This window comes from Heterodontus francisci, unplaced genomic scaffold (genome assembly GCF_036365525.1).
Source record: "Heterodontus francisci isolate sHetFra1 unplaced genomic scaffold, sHetFra1.hap1 HAP1_SCAFFOLD_933, whole genome shotgun sequence".
NCBI classification, from domain to species: Eukaryota; Metazoa; Chordata; class Chondrichthyes; order Heterodontiformes; family Heterodontidae; genus Heterodontus; species Heterodontus francisci.
The window spans coordinates 32,853-59,394 of record NW_027141813.1 but is presented as its reverse complement, the minus strand read 5'-3'; the positions used below and the strand labels follow the sequence as shown (position 1 = coordinate 59,394).

The 26,542-nt window shown below is 44.1% G+C and overlaps 1 protein-coding gene across 1 annotated transcript in view; it reads left to right on the top strand.

The window, feature by feature from the left end:
- The window catches only part of LOC137364732 (SH2 domain-containing adapter protein B-like), a 175,238-nt gene that overhangs the window by 128,729 nt on the left and 19,967 nt on the right, over positions 1–26,542 (top strand). Inside the window, exon 4 of the mRNA XM_068027764.1 lies at positions 6,947–7,100. Coding sequence (XP_067883865.1) covers positions 6,947–7,100 — 154 coding nt within the window. The remainder of the gene's footprint in view (positions 1–6,946; positions 7,101–26,542) is intronic.

Genomic DNA, 26,542 nt, shown 5'->3' with positions numbered 1-26,542 from the left:
CCTACTCAAGGGATGAGTTTGCATGCTGCCTGCATCGCTCCCCATGCACATTTTCAGGGGCTATCCAATTTGCCCCCAAATTCTTTATATTGTTACCACTGAGGCAGGAGTAATGCACTGTCAATTCAGTCCCATGTAGCATATTATTAAAGTTTTCCAAATAACTGAAATTAGCCAAATTAAACACTACTAACCCTCCAGAATAAAAATACAAACCAGGTATCTTTAAACAACAACAAATTAACTATTTATAAATAAACTAATTCTTAAACAATATTAAGATAAATCTATGTCTAAAAGACTTTATAAATTCTTATGCCTCCTAAATTTCATGCACATATACATGTTAACCGGTTTTAAAAATGATGGTTTAAATTAGAGCTGTTCCTTAGGAATAATAAAATAACTGGGTTGTAAGTCTTTGTGGGTTACATTCCCGGTTCGTTGAGGGTGTCCCAGAATTGAATTGTCAGCTGCCAATCGCAGTCGCCAGGCAAATTCGACGAACAGTCTTTAATGGATAGTTCAAAGCACTTTGGTTGCAGCAGGCATCACATAGTTCTTTCAACGAGGAGTATAGCAACAGGTCTATTTGGATTTTTAAATTGGCAGTCCATCAGTAGAAATTTTACTGAGAATTCCAGAACTCCCAGAAGCACAAAAAGGCAACAGAAAGTCTCTCCTGAGGAAAAGACTTCTTAGAGATTGGAAGTAAAAAGGAATTTGCTACCTCCAACAGTGCAAATATTCTTTCAGGGGTTTTTTCCTTCTCCAGGTGAAACAGCCTGTAGACCAAAGTAGATTTTCTGCTGAGAGAGACAGATAACTCCTTTCTTCCATGTAGAGCACGCTTCGCTGGTCTCCAGATCAAACTGGTTCTTTACCCACAATAAGCTGAAACAATACAGCATGTGACCACCTCTCTCCTGCTGTTGCCTAGGAAACAGGCTTACTGTTGGCACACATTCTGCCCAGAGGATCTAAAAGCTTCTCTCTGCCTTAAAAGTACACAGCCGCCCTTAGTTTTTAAACAGAAGTTTAAAAAAAGCTCCTATGACAATTTACTGTGATGCGGATAGAGATAAAATATGTAAATATTCAGTTCCCATTGTCAGGCAAACCCCCCATCTACCAAGACTGAGGAACACATGATTTTTGCCACATGAATATTACAACTTAAAAAAAGTTGCAAGCCCCTGACTGGAAAGAGATTTGCATAGTAACAGATGGTGTTTAAGCAATGGGGACCCAGTAGTTGCTTCCCCAATACACAGAAGTGATCAGACCAGTTCTAGTTACATGACTAACTGGCTGTTGCCGAGGTTTGAACTGAGAGTTTTAAATTGGAGAAAACGGTACTGGAGATCAGAAAGCCATGTGCTGGTGGCCTGAGAACATCTCCTCTTTTGTCTGCCTGCCTCCATCTCTTTCCGACAGAACTGAATCTTGTGAAGACACGTAAACTCAGCGAGAGAAAAATCTCCTATGCGACAAAGTTTACGAAGAATACTGGGCCCCAACGAAACGCAAGACCATATCTTCAATCAAGGATGACAGTGAGCTTGAGAAACAGTAACAAGATATTACCTCAAACTTTTCTACTTCTCTTTTCTGTCCCTATTTGCATGTGTGTATGAGTGTGCATGCTAGCGTAAGCGCATCGTATATCCGTAGGCATTAACTGTATTAGAGTTTAAGTTTAATGTTTAATAAATTAGACATATGGATGAAAATGGAATAGTTTAGGTCAGATGGTTTCACAGGTCGGCGCAACATCAAGGGCCGAAGGGCCTGTACTGCGCTGTAATGTTCTATTCTATTCTATTCTAAATCTCACTTTCCTTCTTTAAACCAAAGAAAGCCTGTATGTGCTCATTTCTTTGCCTTATAATTGGAAATTTGTGAACAAGTATTCACAAAGGGGGAGCTCAAAACATAGAGTCATAGAGAGATACAGCACTGAAACAGGCCCTTCGGCCCACCGAGTCTGTGCCAACCAGCAACCACCCACTTATACTAATTCTACATTAATCCCATATTTCCTACCACATCCCCACCTTCCCTCAATTCTCCTACCACCTACCTACACTAGGGGCAATTTACAATGGCCAATTTACCTATCAACCTGCAAGTCTTTGGCTGTGGGAGGAAACCGGAGCACCCGGCGAAAACCCACGCGGTCACAGGGAGAACTTGCAAACTCTGCACAGGCAGTACCCAGAACCAAACCCGGGTCGCTGGAGCTGTGAGGCTGCAGTGATAACCACGGTGCCGCCCTGTGTTTAAAATTGAACCCTGTTACAATAAAACCAGGTGAAAATAGTATCAGACCCCTAGACACCTTTCTTTCCTGGTCATAACAGAAATTGGGTGCTAGCGTCTGGGATTTTGCCTACAGATGAATGAGTGAAATGGAAGTGGGAAGTCAAATTGTTCCCAATCAAAAAGAGCAAAGATCAATACAGGTTTTCTTGTAGTTTTGTGTGATTGAATATTAATTGCAACCGAAACGAGTAGCTCTCTAGTACTTCACTAGGGTGAAGTAACTTGGGATAAGTTAAAAGCATTAAGGGGTATAGAAAAATGGCTGAGCAGCGTGGGATCACTGTATATGGCAAGGCTAGGAAGTCTGAACCCCTAAGGCTAGTGGCCAACCATTGTTCCCTCGAATCTGAAGAAGCAGAAACAGGGTTAGAAGTAGACCCAGAGAGGGTACTGCTAGCAAAGTTACAAGTGGAACAAAGAAAACTTGAATTAGAGGAAAAAGAGAGGGAGAGGCAGGAAAGGGAGAAAGAGCCTTCCAAAAGGAATGTGAAGGGAATGAAAGGCAGGAGAAGGAACAAGAGGCAAGAGAGAGAGAAAGAATATTCAGGCAGGAATGCAAAGAAAGAGAGTTACGGCGGCTTGAGTTAGCTAGGGGGCGACAGAGTAACCCTAGTGAAAGCATGGCCAATATGGAGCAGCAGAATTCAGGGCTGGGTACGAGGTTGCTAACACTCGCTCAATTAATTCCAAAATTCCAATGAGGAAGATGTGGATGCATTTTCTGTGTATTTCGAGAAACTGGCAAAGCAATTAAAATGGCCAGCTGAGACCTGGTCTCTCTTATTACAAAGCAAATTAACTGGAAAAGCCCATGAGGTTTATTCCTTGTTGCCAGATGAAAGTTCATCAAATTATAAACTGACCAAAAATGCTATCCTTGGGGCATATGAATTACTACCCGAAGCCTATCGCCAAAAGTTTAGAACCTTCAAAATGCAAGGCAATTAAATTCCTCTGGAGTTTTAAAGAAGCAAGCAGCTGGCTTTTGAGCAATGGCTGAGGGCTTTAAAAATACAGCTCAGCTATGAGACTCTCAGAAAAGTAATCCTGTTAGAGGAATTTAAAAACTCTCTCCCACTCTCAAAAAGGCCCACGTCGAGGAACAGCAGGTTCAGGGAACCCGGCAAGTGGCCATTTTGGCCCAAGAATTTGCTTTAATTTTTAAGTCAGTTTCCGAGGGGACAACCTTTCCTAATCACCCCCACAAATCCGAAACAGACCAAGGGTGGGAAGATGATATCTGCCCAGACAGTCCTGGAAGAGAAAGGAAAGCAGCAGACGCAGGGGGCCTCCTCCAGCCACAAAGGAAGGTGCTGTGAGTACAAGTGAGACCCGGAGACCTGTGTGCTTCCATTGTAATCAGGCAGGGCATTTAAAAGCTGACTGCTGGAAACTAAAGGGAAAACCGGTCGGGTTAAACAGGGCACACCCGTTCAGTGACAACGGGGACCTGATGGATAAAACAGAACAAGCTGCGGCTTTAACTGCAGTAAGAGTGCAACCCAGGCAGCTTACTACGGCCAGTGCAAGAAAAGTTAATAAGATTCCTGAAGGTTATCAGGGTTTTGTGTTTGAAGGGAGAGTAATCCCATATCCCTCGAGTGGGGCAAGCAAGCCCATAGTAATTCTCAGGGACACAGGGGCCACCAGATCCCTTTTACTGGGAGAAGGCCTGACCTTTCCCCCAGAGAGTGCAGTGAACACCAAAATGGTGATAAATGTGTATGCCTGTACCTGTACATCAGCTGCACCCGGAGAGCGACCTAGTTTCGGGACCGGTGACTGTAGGGATTGTTCCTAATTTGCCTGTGGATGGGGTTGACCTGCTCCTAGGTAATGATCTGGCAGGGGTGAAGGTGGTAGCCCCCCCCCCTCCCTCCCCCAACCCCAGTAGTGAAAGAGAGACCACAGGAGTTCAGAGAGACAGGGCAGTGGCAGTCTCCTGCAGTTTCCATGAATCTGTAGTGGGTCAGGCCATGATCAAACCAGCTCCCCCAGAGGAGACTGCATTGGCAGTGCAGACAAATGATCACGAGGTCTGCCTGTCCGAGACTTTCTTTGGAAAGTTAGGAGACCCAGAAATGAATTAAATGGATTTTCCCTAGCTGAGGCTTAGCGAGCTGATCTAGTATTGTGAGAGTTCGCACAGGCTGAAGCAGAGGGGATCCCTGACTGCTACTATTTAAAGAATGAGGTACTGATGAGGAAATGGAGTTCTCCTCACAGACCTGAGGGCAAGGAGTGGACAGTAGTTCAACAGTGCCGCAGAGGTACCTGGGAGAAATATTAAAGGCCCATGAAACTACAGTGGCCGGTATACGAAAGACCAAAGCCCATATAAGACAGCAATTTGGCAAAAACTCCACAAAGATGTGGTGGAGTACTGCAGGAGTTGCCACATGTGCCAGGTTGAGGGGAAACCCCAATCTATAATGAAACCTGCACCTCTAAGTCCTGCACCAGTGTTAGGAGGATCCTCCAGCAGAGGGCTGGTGAACTGTAAGGGAACTGGCGAGAACAAAAGGGGACAGGCAGGCACAGAGCTGGCAAATGTTAAGAAGGAGAAGGGGAAAAAATGACGAAGAGGACAGGTTAAAGGAATTCTGGGGAACCAGCCCCGACAAATGTGAAAACTTAGACCTCATATCCTCCAATGGGAATGCAGACTCTAGAAGCACCCCACCAGAGTTGCTAACAGCATTTACAGGAACCTGTAGAGACAAAGGGAGTACTCTAGGGGGCACAGAAACCATGAAGGTGATGCCTCACATAGTCGAAATGTCACAGGAGAATGCAGTTAAGTCTGCACAAATTCCTGCAGGTAGGAGTGTCCGAGAGAACAAAGGGAAGTGTAACAAAGACTCCTCCCCCACAGTCGGAGGAAAAGAGAACCACCCATCCCCGAAGCCATGACTTGGGGAGTTCAGGATAGACCCGCCCACTACTACTATCCTGAAAAAAGGGCAAAATTAAAGCAGCCCTGGCACCCACAACAGACCAATTTTAAATAAGCTTAAGATTGATGAATGAATGAAAATGAAAGAGAGAAATGCATGGCTTTACTTTCTGTATCTTATATTTCTCTCAAACTCTGTAATGAAATGCACCATGTTTCTTCAAATCGCATTTCATTCCCCTGGATGTGGAGGTGTCAGGCAAACCCCCACCTGCCAAGATTGAGGCACACAAGATTTTTGCCACATGAACATTAAAACTTAAAAAAAATTGCACGCCCCTGATTTGCACAGTAACAGATGGTGTTGAAACAATGCGGACCCAGTAATTCCTTCCCCAATACACAGAAGTGGTCAGACCAGTTCTAGCCACATGTCTAACTGGCTGTTGCAACGGTTTGAACTGGATTTTTTAAATATGGTGTTACGACCAGGTGAGAAAGGTGTCAGTGGTCTGCTACTATCTTTGCCTGGTCTTATTGTAACAGGGTTTAATATTAAACACAGTGTGTTTTGAGCTCCCCTTTTGTGAATCCTTGTTCACAGTTTTCCAATTATAAGGCAAAGAAATTATGAGGCAATTTTTAAATTGGAGAAAACAGTACTTGAGATCAGAAAGCCGAGTGCTCGTGGTCTGAGAACATCTCCCTCTCTTTCCCATGGAACTGAATCTTGTGAAAACACGTAGACTCAGAGAGGGAAAAATCTCATATGTGAACAAGGTTTACGAAAAATACTGGGCCCCAATGAAGCGCAAGACCATATATTCAATCAAGGACTACAGCGAGCTTGAGAAACAGTAACAAGATATTGCCTCAAACTGTTCTACTTATTTTTTACTTCTCTTTTCTGTCCCTATTTGCATGTTTGAATTGCATGTGCATGCTAGCTGGGGAATGTCGTATATCAATCGGCGTTAATCGTATTAGAGTTGAAGTTTAAGGTTTAATAAATCTCACTTTTCTTCTTTAAACCAAAGAAAGTCTGTTTGTGCTCATTTCTTTGCCTTATAATTGGAAAACTGTGAACAAGGATTCACAAAAGGGGAGCTCAAAACACAGTGTGTTTAATATTAAACCCTGTTACAATAAGACCAGGCAAAGATAGTAGCAGACCACTGACACCTTTCTCACCTGGTCGTAACACCATATTATAGTCCTCCATTCTGTCTTTATATAGCACTTTGATTTCATATTCATCGTAAGTAAATCAAAATTTACGGCAATTAGGAAAGCAGAGAAGCAGGAATGGTTGGAACTTAGGAATTCCTGTGCTTGCAGGCTGAAAACTTGGAAGATACGAAACTGAACCCCTGCAGCTTCACCACTGACGGATGGATACAATTAAAACATGCCAAGGTTATATTGGCAATTTGCTTTTATATGATTCGAATTTTGTCCTTATTCTTTTGAATTTTGATTCAGCATTCAGTTGTTTTTGATGTTGACATTTTTAAGTTTGAATTGCGACATCTGTAATCATTGGACAATCTTAGTTCATAAAGATATCAAAAAGGCTGAGAAAATAATTTAATTAGTTCTAACAAAAAAAAAGAGTTGGGTCCAATAACTTTTCCTGGTCCTGAATTTTTTTATCTTATGAGAATGGCTAAGAGCGAAGGAGAAAACTTTTTTAAAGTATGGTTGTTGTGTCTTGTCTCTTTGTAGTCCAGTTCAATGGAATTGAGAAAAGGCAATCCTCTCCCTTACGTGACAGACGCAGGCAACTGATGCCCCCAGGTCTAATCAAACATGGCGGTCCGGAGTTCTGTGGGATTATAGGAGAGAGAATAGACCCAAACACCCCACTGGAGAAACAAGTGTAAGTCAATGTTTTGTACTTTTGTGCTCCAAACAGCCCAATCTCCCTTTTAAACTGTCATGTTTTCTATCAGAGAATTAATCAATGTACTGGCTGCCTATATTTGCAAGGTGGGAAACTAAAATTCACATCTGTACTTGTAGAAATGGAGATAACCGTTGAGTTCATTTTGACGACATTTATGTGACCAGTGTTTTATCATAATTTATGATTTCAAAATTAATAAGTAACAAACTGTGCCACGAATAATGACAGTTTTCAGGTTTAGTAACTATATAGGTTTAGGTCTGTAATTCTTTTAAGGCAAATCTCTAATCTTTGCCCTGGAACCATTATGTATGGACACTGAGTGAAAGTTGGGTTCTGCCTGCTTGCAGGATCCAGAATCGACAGCTGATTCATCCTGGGAACTTTGAGCTAGGGATTGAGTGGGGGTGAGGTGGAAAAGTAGGATATCTTGAATCAAGAGAAGGGAAATAAAATTGATACCACAGTGTGAAGAAATGCGAGTTTGGAATTCAGTATTTTGTTCCTCCCAATTGCTCTCCTTTGCTCATTTTTCTGGAGATGGGCAGTGCATGTTGGAATATGAGGACCTGGGTATCAACAGCACATAAGTACATTGCCTAAGTGGCCATTGTTATTGGCTAACTATGATCTAATGTTGGCAGGTTATTTAACTGTAAGTAGCATCACAGCCACACCCAGTGGTCCTCACAAGAGCTGACATGCACTTAGCAGTTGGAGTAACTCTTTTTGAAATTTGTTTGGGGGATGTGGGCATCGCTGGCTTTGCCAGCATTTTTTGCCCATCCCTTATTGCCCTTGAACTGAGTGGCTTGTTCGGCCATTTCAGAGGGCATTTAAGAGTCAACCACATTGCTTTGTGCCCTGGAGTCGCATGTAGGCCGGACCAGGTAAGGATGGCAGATTTCCTTCCCTAAAGGACATTAGTGAGCCATTGACAATAGTTTCATGATCACCACTAGACTGGCTTTTTAATTCCAGATTTTTATAACAATTGAATTCAATTCTACCATCTGCCCTGGTGGGATTCGAACCCATGTCCCCAGGGCATTAGTGTGGGGCTCTGGGTTACTAGTCTAATGACATTACCACTATGCCACCGCGCCCCCCCCCCCCCCCCCCTAACTGGTTAGCAATCAGGAACAGCAGAACTGGTATATTTTTAAATAGGAATATGGTGGCGAAAATTTTTGAACATATACAAACCAAGTCTGACCTGCCTCAGCCTGTACTTCTGCAATGTTCTGTTCCAGGCAATCAATAGTATGCAGGTGCAGGAAGGCGAGGAAGAGTCTGCCTGAATTAAAGATTTTGATTTAAAATACAATGGCACTGTTACCAGTTGCCACACAATATGTTACTCTCCTGATCTATCCATGGTGAATCAGTTTTAGACATATTAGAAGTTTTAACCTGCATGGGTTTGGATGCGGGTGAGGTTAAAATGGCAAAAATGTTAGTGTGTCAGGAAGCGGGTTTCAACCTGACGACTTCTACATTTAGCTTCAGTGCATTAGGCTGCATGTCGCAACCCACTCAGGAGTGGAGGGTTATCAGTCTCAATGTGTCAGTCATTCCATGACAGCGATATTAAAATGGCTTTTGCAATTTAATTGTGGGTCCACAGGTTTCCCGGGCTTCCTGGAACTTGACGTAAAGGCAAGGTGAGAATAATGTGGCAATTGAGAAACTGGAGATGTGACAGGAAATATGCCAGTAACTACTGCCACCTCACAGTTGCTTTCTTGCCTGCTTGTGTGAAAGGCTCCATTCACCATGCTTGTCCTGAGTGTTTATTTTACACACTTTGGAAGTTACTTTTATATCTGCGGCGCAGTGGTTAGCACCACAGCCCCACAGCTCCAGTGACCCGGGTTCAATTCTGGGTACTGCCTGTGTGGAGTTTGCAAGTTCTCCCTGTGTCTGCGTGGGTTTCCTCCGGGTGCTCCGGTTTCCTCCCACATACCAAAGACTTGCAGGTTGATAGGTTAATTGGCCATTATAAATTGCCCCTAGTATAGGTAGGTGGTAGGGAAATATAGGGACAGGTGGGGATGTGGTAGGAATATGGGATTAATGTAGGATTAGTATAAATGGGTGGTTGATGGTCGGCACAGACTCGGTGGGCCGAAGGGCCTGTTTCAGTGCTGTATTCCTAAACTAAACTAAACTTTGACATAAGGGCCTGATGGGATCTACCCCTGAATACTGAGGGAGGCAAAGGCGGAAATTACTGGGGCCTTGACAGAAATCTTTGTATCCTCATTGGCTACAGGTGAGGTCCCAGAGGACTGGAGAATAGCCAATGTTGTTCCTTTGTTTAAGAAGGGTAGCAAGGATAATCCAGGAAATTACAGGCCGGTGAGCCTTACGTCAGTGGTAGGGAAATTATTGGAGAGAATTCTTCGGGACAGGATTTACTCCCATTTGGAAACAAATGGACCTAGTAGCGAGAGGCAGCATGGTTTTGTGAAGGGGAGGCCGTGTCTCACTAACTTGATCGAGTTTTTTGAGGAAGTGACGAAGATGATTGATGAAGGAACGGCAGTGGATTTTGTCTACATGGACTTCAGTAAAGCCTTTGACAAGGTCACTCATGGCAGACTGGTACAAAAGGTGAAGTCACACAGGATCAGAGGGGAGCTGGCAAGATGGATACAGAACTGGCTCGGCCATAGAAGACCGAGGCTGGCAGTGGCAGGGCGCTTTTCTGAATGAAGGGATGTGACTAGTGGTGTTCCGCAGGGATCAGTGCTGGGACCTTTGCTGTTTGTAGTATATATATAAATGATTTGGAGGAGAATGTAGCTGGTCTGATTAGTAAGTTTGCGGACGACACAAAGGTTGGTGGAGTTGTGGATAGTGATGAGGATTGTCAGGATACAGCAGGATATAGACCGGTTGGAGACTTAGGCGGAGAAATGGCAGATGGAGTTTAATCCGGACAAATGTGAGGTAATGCATTTTGGAAGGTCTAATGCAGGTGGGAAGTGTGCAGTAAATGGCAGAACCCTTAGGAGTATTGACAGGCAGAGAGATCTGGGCGTACAGGTCCACAGATCGCTGAAAGTGGCAACGCAGGTGGATAAGGTAGTCAAGAAGGCATACGGCATGCTTGCCTTCATCGGTCGGGGCATAGAGTATAAAAATTGGCAAGTCATGCTGCAGCTGTACAGAACATTAGTTAGGCCATACTTGGAATATAATTCTGGTCGCCACACTACCAGAAGGATGTGGAGGCTTTGGAGAGGGTACAGAAGAGGTTTACCAGGATGTTGCCTGGTCTGGAGGATATTAGCTATGAGGAGAGGTTGGATAAACTCGGATTGTTTTCACTGGAATGACGGAGGTGGAGGGGCGACCTGATAGAGGTTTCCAAAGTTATGAGTGCCATGGACAGAGTGGATAGTCAGAAGCTTTTTCCCAGGGTGGAAGAGTCAGTTTCTCGGGGTCATAGGTTTAAGGTGCGAGTGGCAAAGTTTAGAGGGGATGTGCGAGGCAAGTTCTTTACACAGAGGGTGGTGAGTGCCTGGAACTTGCTGCCATGGGAGGTGGTGGAAGCAGGTACGATAGCGATGTTTAAGGGGCATCTTGACAAATAGATGAATAGGATGGGAATAGAAGGATACGGTCCCCGGAAGTGCAGAAGGTTTTAGTTTAGACAAGCATCAAGATCGGCACAGGCTTGGAGGGCCGAATGGCCTGTTCCTGTGCTGTACTGTTCTTTGGTCTTTGGAGATATCATCTTCACCTCGGAGGTTTTCACATCTCATTCAGCACTTTGAAACTCTGATCTATCAGATCAGCGTGCATGCTGCTAATGTTATGTTACTTTGGACGTTAGATGAGGACCAGGGTGACCAGCAGCAGCTTCAGCAGCGGGAGCAAGAGCAGCACCAGCAACATCTGGTTGCTCATAGACCTGCAGCTCCAGGGGAGAGAGGATCAGCAGGAAACTGCAGCTCACAGGAGGCCATACCCGGCTCACAGGGTTCACAGGCAGAGTATAAGCTTCCTCCATATGTTTGAACACCAGTGTCTTAGGATGTTATGCCAAGTGATGGCAGGCATTTGCAGCCTGTTGAAACAAGACCTGCTGCCAAGTGGACCTGGTGGCCATACTTTACCATTGCTTTCAAAGTCACCACCACCCTCAACTTCCTTGCCTCTGGATCCTTCCAGGGCTCTCCCGGAGATATTTGCAGGATCTCACAGTTGGCAGCCCACAAATGCATATAAAGGTAACTGATATAAAAACAAGAAATACTGGAACCACTCAGCAGGTCTGGCAGCATCTGTGAAAAGAGAAGCAGAGTTAACGTTTCGGGTCAGTGACCCTTCATCGGAACTGATGGCTTGCTTGTCAGGGCCAACTGTTATCATTGAATCAAGGAATGGATACAGCACAGAAGGAGGCCATTCGGCTGCTGTGCCCTTGCCAGTTCGCTACAAGAACAGCTCACCTGGTCTCACTCACCTACCTTTTCCCTCTCGCCCTGCAAAGCTTTTCTCAGCAGATAATTATTCAGTTCTCTTTTGAATGCCTCGATTGAATCTGCCTTCACCACAGTATCAAATAGTGCATTCCAGATCTAACCATTCGCTGCGTGAAAAAGTTTTTCCTCTTGTCGCTGTCGCTTTTGCCAATCCCCTTAAATCGGTGCCCTCTGATTCTGGATCCTTCAGCTAACAGGAACAGTTTCTCTCTATCTATTCTGTCCAGACCCCTCATGATTTTGAACACCTCTATCAAATCTCTTAATCTTCTCTTCATCAGGGCAAACAGCCCCAGCTTCTCCAACCTATCCACATAACAGAAGCTCCTCATCCCTGGAACCATTCTCGTGAGCACTTTTCCTTAATGATGCCAGTCAGAATGAGCTCAGGCTGGCTTCCCACAGGCGTAGGGCGCCATCAACTGCACGCATGTCGCAATTAAGGCACTCCCAAATCCCAGGCATATTCGTCACTTCCACTGCATTCCATCAATGTGCAGCTGCTGTGCAAACACAAAATAATGTTTATGTTTATAATGTGTGCAAGGTTCCTGGGCAGCTGCAGTGATGGTTTTGTCCTGCAGCAGTCCACCCTCCCTGTTCTCGTCATACCTCAAAGCAGACTTACCGACTGGCTACTCGGAGATAGCTGATGACAGCTGTGAGGAATACAACCAATTAGGACCAGTTCAATGAAAGCCATATGATCAGATTTGTCATTGAGCAAGCTATCGGCATACTGAAGCTGTACTTCAGGTGTCTGAGCAGATCTGGAGCTGTCATAGAATGATAGAAAGTTTAAGGCACAGAAAGAGGCCACTCGGGCCCATCGTGTCTGTGCCAGCTGAAAAACAATCCACCTATTTTAATCCCACCTTCCAGCATTTGGTCTGTAGCCCTGCTGATTACAACACTTGAGGTGTATATTCGGACTCCTTTTGAATGAGTTGAGGGTCTCTGCCTCAAATACCCTTTCAGGCAGTGAGTTCCAGACCATCACCACCCACTGCGTGAAAATGTTTTTCCACATCTCCCCTCTAATTTTTCTGCCGATCACTCCCTAGTCACTGACCTCTCTGCTAAGGTGAATAGACCCTTCACCTCCACTCTATTCAGGCCCCTCAAAATTTTGTACATTTCAATCAGATCTCCCCTCAGCCTTCTCTGTTCCAAGGAGAACAACCCCAGCCTATCCAATCTTTCCTCAAAGCTGCATTTTTCCAGTCCTGGCAACATCCTCGTAAATCTGCTCTGCACCCTCTCTAGTACAATTACATCCTTTCTGTAATGAGGTGACCAGACTGCACACAGTACTCAAGTTGTTCAGTGTGCACCAGCCAGGGTCACCAGAATTATTGTGGTCTGCTATGCTCTGCAGAGCATTGCACAGCAGCAAGGTTTGGACCAACAGCAGGAACAAGGTGCATAGAGCATCTTCAGATGATTGTTAGGAGGAGGCAGAACATGGCCATTGTACCAGCAGCGGTGCTCGTTGCTGCCTTGGATGCCTTAATTATTGTGAGGTTCACTTAGGTTCCACCAGTACACCATCTGACAAGCAGATGCAAAAACCCCCGCCCTACTTATTGCCACTAACATCAAACAGTGCTGCAAACAACCAAGCACTTGTCCAACAGGTTTGATGTTCTTGCAGTTTGTGTGAATGAGAGCCAGGACTGCAGGGAGGATGAGCAAATTGACCACAGCACTGTGGTGCAGGGAGCCATTCAAGTGCGGGGAGTAAAAAGGAATGTAGTAGCATTAGGGCACAGGATATTTTGGGGGATTGATACAGTTGTCTGTAGTTGAGAGCAAGAGTCCCAAAGGCTGTGTTGCCTGCTGGTGCCAGGGTTAAGGGCATCTCCTCAGGGCTGGAGAGAAACTTGGACTGGGAGGGGAAGGATCCAGTTGTCATGGTCCATGTGGGTACCAATGACATTGATAGGACTAATAAAGACATTCTGCGGAGGGAGCATGAGCAGCTAGGGCTAAATTAAATATAGAACCACAAAGGCAATCATTTCTGGATTACTACCTGAGCCATGAATTGAAATAGGGCGAATAAGATCAGAGAATTGAATGCGTGGCTCAAAGATTGGTGCAGTAGAAATGGGTTTTGATTCATGGGGCACTGGCACTAGTACTGGAGAAAGAGGGAGCTGTTCCATTGGGATAGCCTGCACCTGAACCGCATTGGGAGCAGTGTCCTGGTGAATCGTATAACTAGGGCTGGAGAGAGAGCTTTCAACTAAACAGTGTAGGGGAGGGATCAGATGAGGGGAATTTAGAAAGTTAACGAGAAAGGGCGAGGCAGTAGTGTAGAGTAGTTTTACCGGTAATGATAACCAGAGTATGACTGGAAGGGACAGAGCGTACAAACATAAAAGTGCACCAGCAAATAAGGTCATAGTAGGGAGAAATGGTTAAAAAAAAGACAGAATTAAAAGCTCTTTATCTTAATGTGTGCAGCATTCTTAACAAGATGAATGAATTAATAGCACAAATAGAAATAAATGTTATGAAATGTTAACCATTACAGAGACGTAGTTGCAAGGTGACCAAAGCTGGAACCCCTAAATATTCAAGGATATGTGACATTTCGGAAGGATAGAACGAAAGGAAAAGGAGGTGGGGTAGCTCTGTTAATAAAGGATGAATTCAATACAGTAATGAAAAATGATCTTGGCTTGGAACATCAAGATGTAGGATCAGTTTGGGTGAAGATAAGAAGTAGCAAAGGATAGGAGTCACTGGTGGGAATTGGTTATAGGCCCCCTAACAGTAGCTACGCTGTAGGACAGAGTATAAATCAAAAAATAATGGTGGCTTGTAGGAAAGGTACTGCAATAATTATGGGCGGTTTTAATTTCCATATAAATTGGACTAATCAAATTGGCAAAGGTGGCCTGGAGGATGAGTTCAGAGTGTATTAGGACCAGTTTCTTAGAACACAATGTTCTGGAACCAATCAGGCCATTTTAGACCTGGTAATGTGTAATGTGACAGGATTAATAAATGACTTCATAGTAAAGGGTTCCCGAGACAAAAGTGATCATAACCTGATACAATTTCACATTCAGTTTGAGGGTGCAAGGTTATGTTCCAAAAATAGTGTCTTAAACTTAAATAAGGACAATTGCAAGGGTATGAAGACAGAGTTGGCTAAAGTTTACTGAGAAATAGGTTAAAAGGTAAGACAGTAGCAGACATTTAAGGAGATATTTCATAACTCAACAAAGATATATACCATTGAGAAAGAAAGACTCCACGAGAAAGACGCACCATTCGTGGCTGACTAAGGAAATTAAGGATGGTATCAAATTGAAAGAAAAGGCATACTATGCTGCAAACATTAGTGGTAGGCCAGAAGTTTAGAAAAATGTTAGAAACCAGCAGAGGATGACTTTTAAACAAAAAGGAAGAAATTAAAGTATGAGAGTAAACTAGCAAGAAATATAAAAACGGACAGTAAAAACTTTTACAAATATATGAAAAGAAAGACAGCTAAAGTAAGCATTGGTCTATTAGAGGATGGGACTGGAGAATTACTAATAGGGAAACAAGGAAATGGCAGAGACTTTGAACAAGTATTTTCTATCTGTCTTCACAGTAGAAGACCCAAAAAGCATCCCCAGGATAGCAGAAAATCAAGAGGCAAAAGGGAGGGAGGAACTTAAAACAATCACTATCACTGGAAAAAAAGTACGAGAGAAAGTAATGGCACTAAAGGCTGAAAAGTTCCCTGGACGTCATGGCCTGCATCCAAGGGTCTTACAAGAAGTGGCTACAGAGATGGTGGATGTACTAGTAGTAATCTTCCAAAATTCCCTAGATTCTGGAAAGATCTCAGGGGATTGGAAAACCACAAATGTAACACCCCTTTTCAAGAAAGGAAGGAGACAGAAAGCAGGAAGCTATAGGCCAGTTAGCCTAATATCTGTCATTGGGAAAATGCTAGAATCCATTATTAAGGAAATTATAGCAGGACATTTAGAAAATCGTAATACAATCAGGCAGAGTCAATATGGTTTTATGAAAGGAAAATCGTGTTTAACAAGTTTATTAGAGTTCTTTGAGGATGTAACAAGCAGGGTGGATACAGGGGAACCAGTCGATGTGTCTTTGGATTTCCAAAAGGTGTTCAATAAGTTGTCACATAAAAGATTACTACATAAGTTAAGAGCTCATGGTGTTGGGGGTGGGGGGGGTGGTAATACATTAGCATGGATAGAGGATCGGCTAACAGGAGAGTCTGAATAAATGGGGCATTTTCAGGTTGGCAAACTGAAATTAGTGGAGTGCCACAGCGATCTGTGTTGGGGCCTCAACTATTTACAATCTATATTAATGACTTGGATGAAGGGAATGAGCGTATCATAGCCACATTTGCAGGCAATACAAAGATTGATAGGAAAGCAAGTTGTGAGGAAGACACCAATAGTCTGAAAAGATAGGTTAAATGAGTGGGCAAAAAATTGTCAGATGAGTATAATGTGGTAAAATGTGAGGTTGTGCACGTTGGCGGGAAGAATAGAAAAGCTGAATATTATTTACATTAAGAGAGACTGCAGAGTGCTAGAATGCTGCAGTACGGAGGGATCTGGGTGTCTTTGTACATGAATCGCAAAATGTTAGCATGCAGGTATAGCAAGTTGTTAGGGCAGAAGGAATGTTGGCATTTATTGCAAGGGGGATGGAGTATAAGAGTAGGGTAGTCTTGCTACAACTTATAGAGCATTGGTGAGACTGCACTTAGAGTATTGCAGACAGTTTTGGTCTCCTTACTTGAGGACTATACTTGCATTAGATTTTGGGGCAAGGCCAATTTTACTAAACTGAGGAGTGATTTAGCAAAAAGTGGACTGGAAACCGCTACTTGAAGGTAAATCAGTGTCAGAACAGTGGGAGGTATTCAAAGGGGAGATTCAAGGGGTTCAGAGTAAACATGTTCCCACAAAGAAAAAGGGTGAGATGGTGAAATCTAGAGCCCCATGGATGGCAAGAGGCTACAGGCAGAAAAGGAAAGCTTATGTCTGACACAGAGAGCTCAATACTACAGAAAGCCGAGAGGAGTATAGAAAGTGGAGGGGTGAAATCAAAAAGGAAATTAGGAAAGCAAATAGAGGGCATGAAAGAATATTGGCAAGCAAAATCAAGGTGAACCCAAAGATGTTTTATCAGTACATTAAGAGTATGAGGATAACTAAGGAGAGAGTAGGGCCCATAAAAGACTAAAAAGGTAACCTATGTGTAAGGGCGGAAGATGTTGGGATGGTTCTTAATGAATAATTTGCATCTGTCTTCACAAAAGAAGGGGACGATGCAGATATTGTAATTGAGGAAGAGTGTGAAGTATTGGATGTGATAAACATAGGGAGAGAGGAAGTATTAATGGGATTAGCATCCTTGAAAGTTGATAAATCACAAGGGCCAGATGAAATGTATCCTAGGCTGTTAAGAGAAGCGAGAGAGAAAATAACAGAAGGTCTGACCATCATTTTCCAGTCCTCACTGTATACAGGTGTGGTGCTGGAGGACTGGAGAACTGCTAACGTTTGTTTAAAAAGGGAGCGAAGGATAGACCGACTAATCACAGGCCAGTCAGACTAACCTCAGTAGTGGCCAAGTTATTGGAATCTATTCTGAGAGATAGGATAAACTGTCAGTTAGAAAGGCACGGGTTAATCAAGGATAGTCAGCATGGATTTGTTAAGGGAAGATCTTGTTTGACCAACTTGATCGAATTTTTTGAAGAAGTAACGAGGAAGATAGATGTGGGTAGTGCAGTTGATGTGGTCTACATGGGTTTTAGCAAGGTTTTTGACAAGGTTCCACATGGCTGACTGGTTAAAAAAATAAAAACCCATGGGATCCAGGGAAATGCAGCAAGGTGGATACGAAATTGGCTCAGTGGCAGGAAACAAAGGGTAATTGTTGATGGCTGTTCTAGCGACTGAAGGGCTGTTTCTAGTGGCATTTCGCAGGGCTCAGTACTGGGTCCCCTGCTTTTTGTGGTATATGTTAATGATTTGGACGTAAATGTAGGGGGCATGGTCAAGAAGTTTGCAGATGACACAAAGATTGGCTGTGTGGTAGATAGCGAGGAGGATAACTGTAGGGGCTGCAGGAAGATATTGATGGTCTGGTCAGATGGGCAGAAAAGTGGCAAATGGAATTCAACCTGGAGAAGTGTGAGGTGATGCATTTTGGGAGGTCAAACAAGGCAAAGGAATAAATGGGAAAATGCTCAGAGGTGTAGAGGAAGTGAGGGACCTTGGGGTGAATGTCCACAGATTCCTGAAGGGAGTAGGACAGGTCGATAAGATGGTTAAGAAGGCATATGAAATCCTTTCCTTTATTAGCTGAGGTATAGAATATAAGAGCAGGGAGGTCATGCTGAAACTATATAAATGATTGGTTAGGCCACAACTTGAGTACTGTGTGCGGTCCTGGTCACCTCATTACAGAAAGGATGTAATTGCACTAGAGAGGGTAAAGAGGAGATTTACGAGGATGTTGCCAGGACTGGAAAAATGCAGCTTTGAGGAAAGATTGGATAGGCTGGGGCTGTTCTCCTTGGAACAGAGAAGGCTGAGGGGAGATCTGATTGAATTGTACAAAGTTTTGAGGGGCCTGGATAGAGTGGAGGTGAAAGGTCTATTCACCTTAGCAGAGAGGTCAGTGATGAGGGGGCATTTAAAGTGATTGGTAGAAAAATTAGAGGTGAGATGAGGAAAAACATTTTCACCCAGAGGGTGGTGATGATCTGGAACTCACTGCCTGAAAGGGTAGTTGAGGCAGAGACCATTTAAAAGGAGTCTAGATGTGCACCTCAAGTGCTGTAATCTGCAAGGCTATGGACCAAATGCTGGAAGGTGGGATTAGAATATGTGGATCGTTTTTTGGCCAGCACAGACAAGATGGGCCAAGTGGCCTCTTTCTGTGCCTTAAACTTTCTATGATTCTATGATGCCATTCAGAGAAGGCTCACTAGGCTGAATCTGGGATGAAGGGCTCGTCTTATGAGGATAGGTTGAGCAGGTTAGGCCTTTACTTGCGTTTTTCTAAATGAGAGGTGATTGAAACATATAAGATTCTGAAGGGGCTTGACAGGGTAAATGCTGAGAGAATGTTTTGTTTTGTGGTGGAATCTAGAACTAGGGGGCACAGTTTCAAGATAAGGGGTCTCTCTTTTAAGACGGTGATGAGGAGGAATTTCTTCTCTGAGGGTTGTAAATCTTTGGAATGCTCTTCCCCAGACAGCAGTGGAGGCTGGGTCATTGAATACATTTAAGGTTGAGATTTTTGATCTACAAGGGAGTCAAGGGTTATGGTGGGGGGCAGGCGCGAAATTGGAGTTAAGGCCAGAATCAGTTCAGCTATGATCTTACTGAATGGCAGAGCAGGCTTAAGGGGCTGAATGGCCTACACCTGCCCCTATTTCTTATGATCTTATGATCTCTATCACAGACCTCCAATTCAGCATTGTGTAACACGCCCATGTGCAAATACGAATCTTCCACGCCCAAGCATTTCTATGTCCGTGGCTTCAGTAGAGGTAGAGACAGGCTGCTTAAGTCCTTATTCTGTCTGCTGAAGTGTTCTCTGCCGACGTCCTCTATGTTTTGGAGCCATGAGGACCTCACCAAAGACTGCTCCACCAGCACCTTTACACAGGCAGACTTGGCCAGCAGGATACAAGGCAGCATGTGAGGTACTGCCTGGGGCTTTGTCGGAGGAGGAGTGGAAGTACTTTCACCATCATCCCTCTTGTGGCTCACCCACACTTACTGCTAGCAATGAACTGGAGAAAATATCATATCGGTGACATGTGACATCATGCCATTCATGAGGACAGACTCTCCATTCTTTCTGCAAGCATGCACAGTTGAACTGGGATGTCTGCCAGTCATCGCACATTCTTTGCTGCTCCAAAAGCATCCTGTTCATTGGCCCCCAAGGTACAGCGTTTACATCCAGCTAAGCAGAGCTTGGAGCGTCCTGCAGCCTCCAACGCAGACTTTCCACTGCTGCCCCTGTCTCCACCATCTGCTTTGTTCACTTGTGATGTGTGAGTCACCAAGTGAAAATCCAACTATCCTCCTTACCGGTCCCACCAAAGTGTGAGTATCTGAGCTAGTGCTTGGTCTGCATGAGACCTGTGACAGTGCACCCTCAGAGAGAGTGACCTCCTAGAAACATAGAAAATAGGAGCAGGAGCAGGCCATTCTGCCCTTCGAGGTTGCTCCACCATTCATTGTGATCATGGCTGATCATCCAACTCAGTAACTTGTTCCCGCTTTCTTCCCATATCCTTTTGATCCCATTAAACCCAAGAGCTATATCTAACTCCTTCGTGAAAACATACAATGTTTTGGCCTCAAATGCTTTCTGTGGTAGTGAATTCCACAGGCTCACCACTCTCTGGGTGAAGAAATTCCTCCTCATCTCAGTCCTGAATGGTTTACCCCGTATCCTTAGACTATGACCCCTGGGTCTGGACTCCCCCACCATCGAGAACGTCCTTCCTGCATCTACCCTGTCAAGTCCTGTTAGAATTTTATAGGTTTTTATGAGATCCCCCCTCACTCTTCCGATCTCCAGCGAATATAATCCTAACCGACTCAATCTCTCCTCATACATCAGTCCCACCATCCCAGGAATCAGTCTGGTAAACCGTCGCTGCACTCCCTCTAGGGCAAGAACATCCTTCCTCAGATAAGGAGACCAAAACTGCACACAATATTCCAGGTATGGCCTCACCAAGGCCCTGTATAATTGCAGCTAGACATCCCTGCTCCTGTACTTGAATCCTTTCACTGTGAAGGCCAACATACCATTTGCCCTGTTGCACCTGCATGCTTACCTGAAGCGACTGGTGTACAAAAACACCCAGGTCTTGTTGCATATTCCCCCCTCTCAGTTTATAGCCGTTCAGATAATTTGCCTTCCTGTTTTTGCTACCAAAGTGGATAACCTCACATTTATTCACAGTATGCTGCATCTGCCATGCATTTGCCCACTCACTCAACTTGTCCAAATCACCCTGAAGTCTCTCTGCATCCTCCTCACAACTCACCCTCCCACCCAGTTTTGTGTCCTCTGCAAATTTGGAGATACTACATTTAGTTCCCTCATCTATATCATTAATATATATTGTGAATAGCTGGGGTCCTAGCACTGATCCCTGCGGTACCCCATTAGTCACTGCCTGCCATTTGGAAAACGACATGTTTATTCCTACTCTTTGTTTCCTGTCTGCCAACCAATTTTCTATCCATCTCAATACACTACCCCCCAATCCCAAGCGCTTTAATTTTACACGGCTTTGTCGAAAGCCTTCTGAAAGTCCAAATAAACCACATCCACTGGCTCCCCCTCATCAACTCTAATAGTTACATCCTCGAAGAATTCTGATAGATTTGTCAAGCATGATTTCCCTTTTGTAAATCTATGTTGACTCTGTCCGATTCTACCACTGTTCTCCAAGTGCTCTGCTATAAAATCTTTGATAATGGACTCTAGAATTTTCCCCACTACTGACGTCAGGCTGACTGGTCTACAATTCCCTGTTTTCTCTCTACCTCCCTTTTTAAATAGTGGGGTTACATTAGCTACTCTCTAATCTGTAGGAACTGTTCCAGAGTCTATAGAATCTTGAAAGATGACCACCAAAGCATCCACTATTTCTAGGGCCACTTCCTTAAGTACTCTGGGATGTTGATTATCAGGCCCTGAGGATTTATCAGCCTTCAATCCCATCAATTTCCCCAATACCATTTCTCTACTAATACTGATTTATTTCAGTTCCTCTCTCTCACTAAGCCCTGTGTTCCCCAACATTTCTAGTATGATATTTGTGTCCTCCTTTGTGAAGACAGAACCAAAATATGCATTTAGTTGGTCAGCCACTTCTTTGTTCGCCATAATAAATTCCCCTGTTTCTAATTGTAAGGGACCTAGATTTGTCTTCACCAATCTTTTTCTCTTCACATACCTATAGAAACTTTTACAGTCAGTTTTTATGATCCCTGCATGCTTACTCTGGTACTCTATTTTCTCCTTCTTAATCAATCCCTTGCGCCTCCTTTGCTGAATTCTAAACTTCTCCCAATCGTCAGGTCTGTTGTTTTTTTTCTGGCAAACTTGTATGCCTCTTCCTTGGATCTAGTGCTATCTCTAATTTCCCTTGTAAGCCATGATTTGGCCATCTTTCCCGTTTTACTTTTGCGCCAGACAGGAATAAACAATCATTGCAGTTCATCCATGCGCTCTTTGAATGTTTGCCATCGCCTATCCACCATCATCCCTTCAAGTAACGTTTCCCAATCCATCACAGTCAACTCGCATTCATACCTTCGTAGTTTCCTTTATTAAGATTCAGGACCCTAGTCTCAGAATCAACTACTTCACTCTCCATCTTGATGAAGAATTCTATCATATTATGGTCGCTCATCCCCAAGGGGTCTCGCACAACTAGATTGTCAATTATTCCTCTCTCGTTACACAATACCCAGTCTAGGATGGCCTGTTCTGTAGTTGGTTCCTCAACATATTGGTCCAGAAAACCATCCCATATACATTCCATGAATTCCTCCTCTATGGTACTGTGAATAATTTGATTTGCCCAATCTATATGCAGATCAAAGTCACCTATAATTACAGATGTTTCTTTATCGCATGCGTCTCTAATTTCCTGTTTAATGCCATTCCCAACATCACCACTATAGTTTGGGGGTCTATATACAACCCCCACTAACTTCTTTTGCCCCTTATTGTTTCCCAGCTCTACCCATACAGATTCCACATCGTCCGAGCTAATGTCCTTCCTCATGATTGCGTTAATTTCCTCTTTAATCAGCAATGCAACTCCACTGCCTTTTACTTTTTGTCTGTCCTTCCTAAATACTGAATACCCCTGGATGTTCATTTCCCATCCCTGGTCAACCTGCAGCCATGTCTCCGTAATCCCGACTGTATCATACCCATTTACATCTATTTGTGTGATTAATTCATCCACTTTATTGTGAATGTTCCGCACGTTAAGGCAGAAAGCCTGAAGGTTTGTCTTTTTCACATGACTTGTCCCCTTCCCAGTATTTTTCACTGTGGCCCTGTTTGATTCTGGCCCTTGATTTCTCTGCCTATCACTTTTCTTATTTCCCTTACTGTCTTTTGTTCTTGTCCTTGATCCACTCTAGCAAATACTCCCCCTCGGACATCACTCCCTGTCCTGCCCAGGTGTAACCCGTCCAGTTTGTACTGGTCCCACCTCCCCCAGAACCGGTCTCAATTTCCCAGGAATCTAAAACCCTCTCCCTCACACCATCTCTTCAGCCGTGTATTCATCCGATATATCCTGCTATTTCTCCTCTGACTAGCACGTGGTACTGGTATAATCCTGAGATCACTACCTTTGAGGTCCGACTTTTCAACTCACTTCCTAACTCCCTATATTTTGCTTTTAGGACCTCATTCCTTTTTTTACCTACGTTGTTTGTGCCAATGTGTACCACAACCACTGGCTGTTCACCGTCCCCCTTCAGAATGTCCTATAACAGCTCTGAGACATCTTGACCCTAGCACCAGGAAGGCAACATACTATCCTGGAGTCTAGTTTGCGGCCACAGAAACACCTATCTATTCCCCTTACAATTGAATCCCCTATAACTATTGCATTCCCACACTTCTTACCCCTCCCCTGTGCAGCAGAGCCAACCGTGGTGCAACAAATTGGGATGTTGCTGCTTTCCCCTGAGAGGCCATTCCCCCCAACAGTATCCAAGGCAGTATATCTGTTTTGCAGGGGAATAGCCACAGGAGATTCCTGCACTGCCTGCCTAGTCCTCTTGCTCTGCCTGGTGGTCACTCATTTCCTTCCTGCCTGTGGAGTCTGAGCCTGCGGTGTGACCACCTCTCTATACGTGCTATCCACGATACTCTCTGCCTCGTGGATGCTCCACAGCGTCCCCAGCTACCACTCCAGCTCTGAAACCCGGGCTTCCAGGAGCTGCAGCTGGAGACACTTCCTGCACACATGCTGGTCCCGGGCACTGGAATTGTTCCCGGCTTTCCACATAGAGCACGAGGAGCACACCACAGCTTTGAGCTCTCCTGCCATCACTTAACCCTTTAAATTAAATCTTTTGGAAGATCTTAATATCAAATAATATCGATTACTCTGGGGCCCTTCTTCCCTGGTCCTCGTTACTACAGAACTCCCTAAAAAAAAACTACTTCCTATTTATGAAAATAAACTGTGGACCTTTCTTACCTTAGTTACTAAGCCAGTTATTTAGAGTTATTCCCTAACAGCAGTTACTCACCAACCAATCACCTTGCAGCCTTCCTGTGATGTCACTGTTGATGTTTATTTCAAACTCCGGCGCGCCTGGACTGCTCTCCCAGAAGGTAAGAGACTGGGCCTCGATCCTCTGGTTCGATTTGTAGGCTCCGCTCTCGGTGTTCTCCCTGCAGATCCTCTCCACTCTGCTCCCGGAAGGTAAGTTAATGTCCTTAACTGAAGTCAAAGCCTTGGAGTCCTCGCTGGGGGGGCCAAGTGCTCAATTTCAGGCTTGCTTCACTGGTTCCAGAAGGCCGAAGGGAGGTTTCAACTGTTTGCTTGGTGGTCGTCTGTGAAGTTCTGTAGTCTTGGTTTAGAAGCTGTGCTCGTGGTTTCCCTGGGGCTTTGCTGGACTGGGAGACAGAGAGAGAGAGATCCTTTTCTCTTGGCGTTCAGCTGCAGTCTATTGTTCACTCTTCTCTGAGCAGTTGTCGTTGTATTTCTGGACCATCTCCTGTAGGACACTTGAAGGCCCTGTGCGAGATTGCAGACATGAATTAGAACTGTCAAGTTGAGAATGTTTTCCGTGATCATTAAGCACATGAGCATTATTTCACTCACTGCTGATATCAAGTCAACATAAAAACATACGTAATAGGAGCAGGGGTAGGCCATTTCTTCCTTCGAGCCTTCTCCACCATTCAATACGACCATTGCTGATCTTCTACCCCAACTCCACCTTCCCACATTATCCCACATCCCTTAATTCCCTTAGTACAAACTCTGTTTTGAATCTACCCAATGTCTGAGCCTTCGAAGGTAGAAAATTCCTCTCTGCCTCTCTATCTCTGTCTCTTCCTTTAAAGCGCTGCTTAAAACTTACTTCTGAACAGTCTTTTGATCAACTGTCCTGATATCTGCTTATGTGGCTCAGTGTCAAATGTGTTTGATAATGCTCCTGTAAACTACCTTGGGATGTTTAACTGTGTTAAAGGTTCTGTATAAATGCACATTGTTGTAGTCTGAACCCACCTTGCCTTGCGTGCTCGCTATCACTAATCTGTCATCGGTATCAGTTGCAATGGATTACACTCCTCAATGTGTGCAGCTGGTCTGTGACCATAGGCCACACATCTTGCCAGCTACTTTGGCAGCAGTTGTGACTTTTCCAATTTTGCACCAGTCCTCCAAGCCACCTAGATTCTAACCAGAGTGACAAATTACACGCTGACTACACATTCACAAATATTTGAAGGTAGCAGACAAGTTGATAAGGCTGTTAAAGCAAACTGGATCCTGGACTTTAGAATTAGAGGCATGAAGTACAAAAGCAAGGAAGTTATGTTAAACCTTTACAAACCATTGTTTAGGCCTCAGCTAGAGCATTATATCCAATTCTGGACACCATACTTTAGGAAGGATGACAGGGCCTCAGAGAGGATCCAGAAGAAATTTACAGGAATGATCCGAAGAGCAAGAGACTTCTGTTATGTGGAGAGACTGGAGAAACTGGAACAAAAACAGAAAATTCTGAATATGCTCAGCAGGTCTGGCAGCATCTGTGGAGAGCAAAACAGGGTTAACGTTTCAGGTCAGTGACCTTTCGTCAGAACTGGCAAAGGTTTGAAATGTAACAGGTTTTGACCAAGTGAAAGGGGGGTGGAGGGAAAGAAGAACAAAAGGAAAGGTCTCTGATATGGCGGAGGGGAGGAGAGATTAAATGACAAAAGATTTCATGGTACAAAGATAAACTGGTATTATCCTTTGAGCAGAGAAGATTGAGGGGAAACGTAATAGGAATGTTCAAAATAATGTAGGACGTTGATAGCGTAAATGAAGAGAATTTTATTCCCCCTGCAAGAAGGGTCAGTAACCAGATGACATAAGATAATTACAAATAAATCGGAAGGGAGATTAAGAGAATTTTTTTAATGCAGCAAGTTATGATCTTGAATACACTGCCTGAATGGATGGTGAAAACAGAATCAATAATAACTTTCAAAAGGGAATTGGGCACATGATTTTAAAGGAAAAAAATTGCAGGGCTGTGGGAAGCAAGAAGGACACTAAGACTAAGTGGATAGCTCTTTAAAAAGCTGGTACAGATACAGTGGTCTGAATGGCCTCCTTCTGTGCTGGACAGTCCTCTCCAGACCTAGCTCATCATTCCTGTTACAGCTGCAGAGCAATCCTACAGTGAGAGCTGTGCTGCCACAAGAAGCATCATTGAGCATACAAATCAGCATGCTCAAGCATCACTTCCTGCATCACCCCTGCACCAGTTCTCCTTAGAGGTCTACTGAGGACATTTCAGGTTGTAGTGAAAGACTTCAGTAAAAGCAAAATACTGCGGATGTTGGAAATCTGAAATAAAAACAAAAAATGCTGGAAATACTCAGCGGATTTGGCAGCATCTGTGGAGAGAGAAGCAGAGTTAACTTTTCAGGTCAGTGACCCTTCTTCAGAACTGGCAAATATTGGAAATGTGAAAGGTTATAAGCAAGTAAAGCGGGGGTGGGGCAAAAGATAACAAAGGAGAAGGTGTAGATAGCACAAGGTCACATAATAGCTGACCAGAAGATCATGGAGCAAAGGCAAACAATATGTTAATGGTGTGTTGAAAGACAAAGCATTAG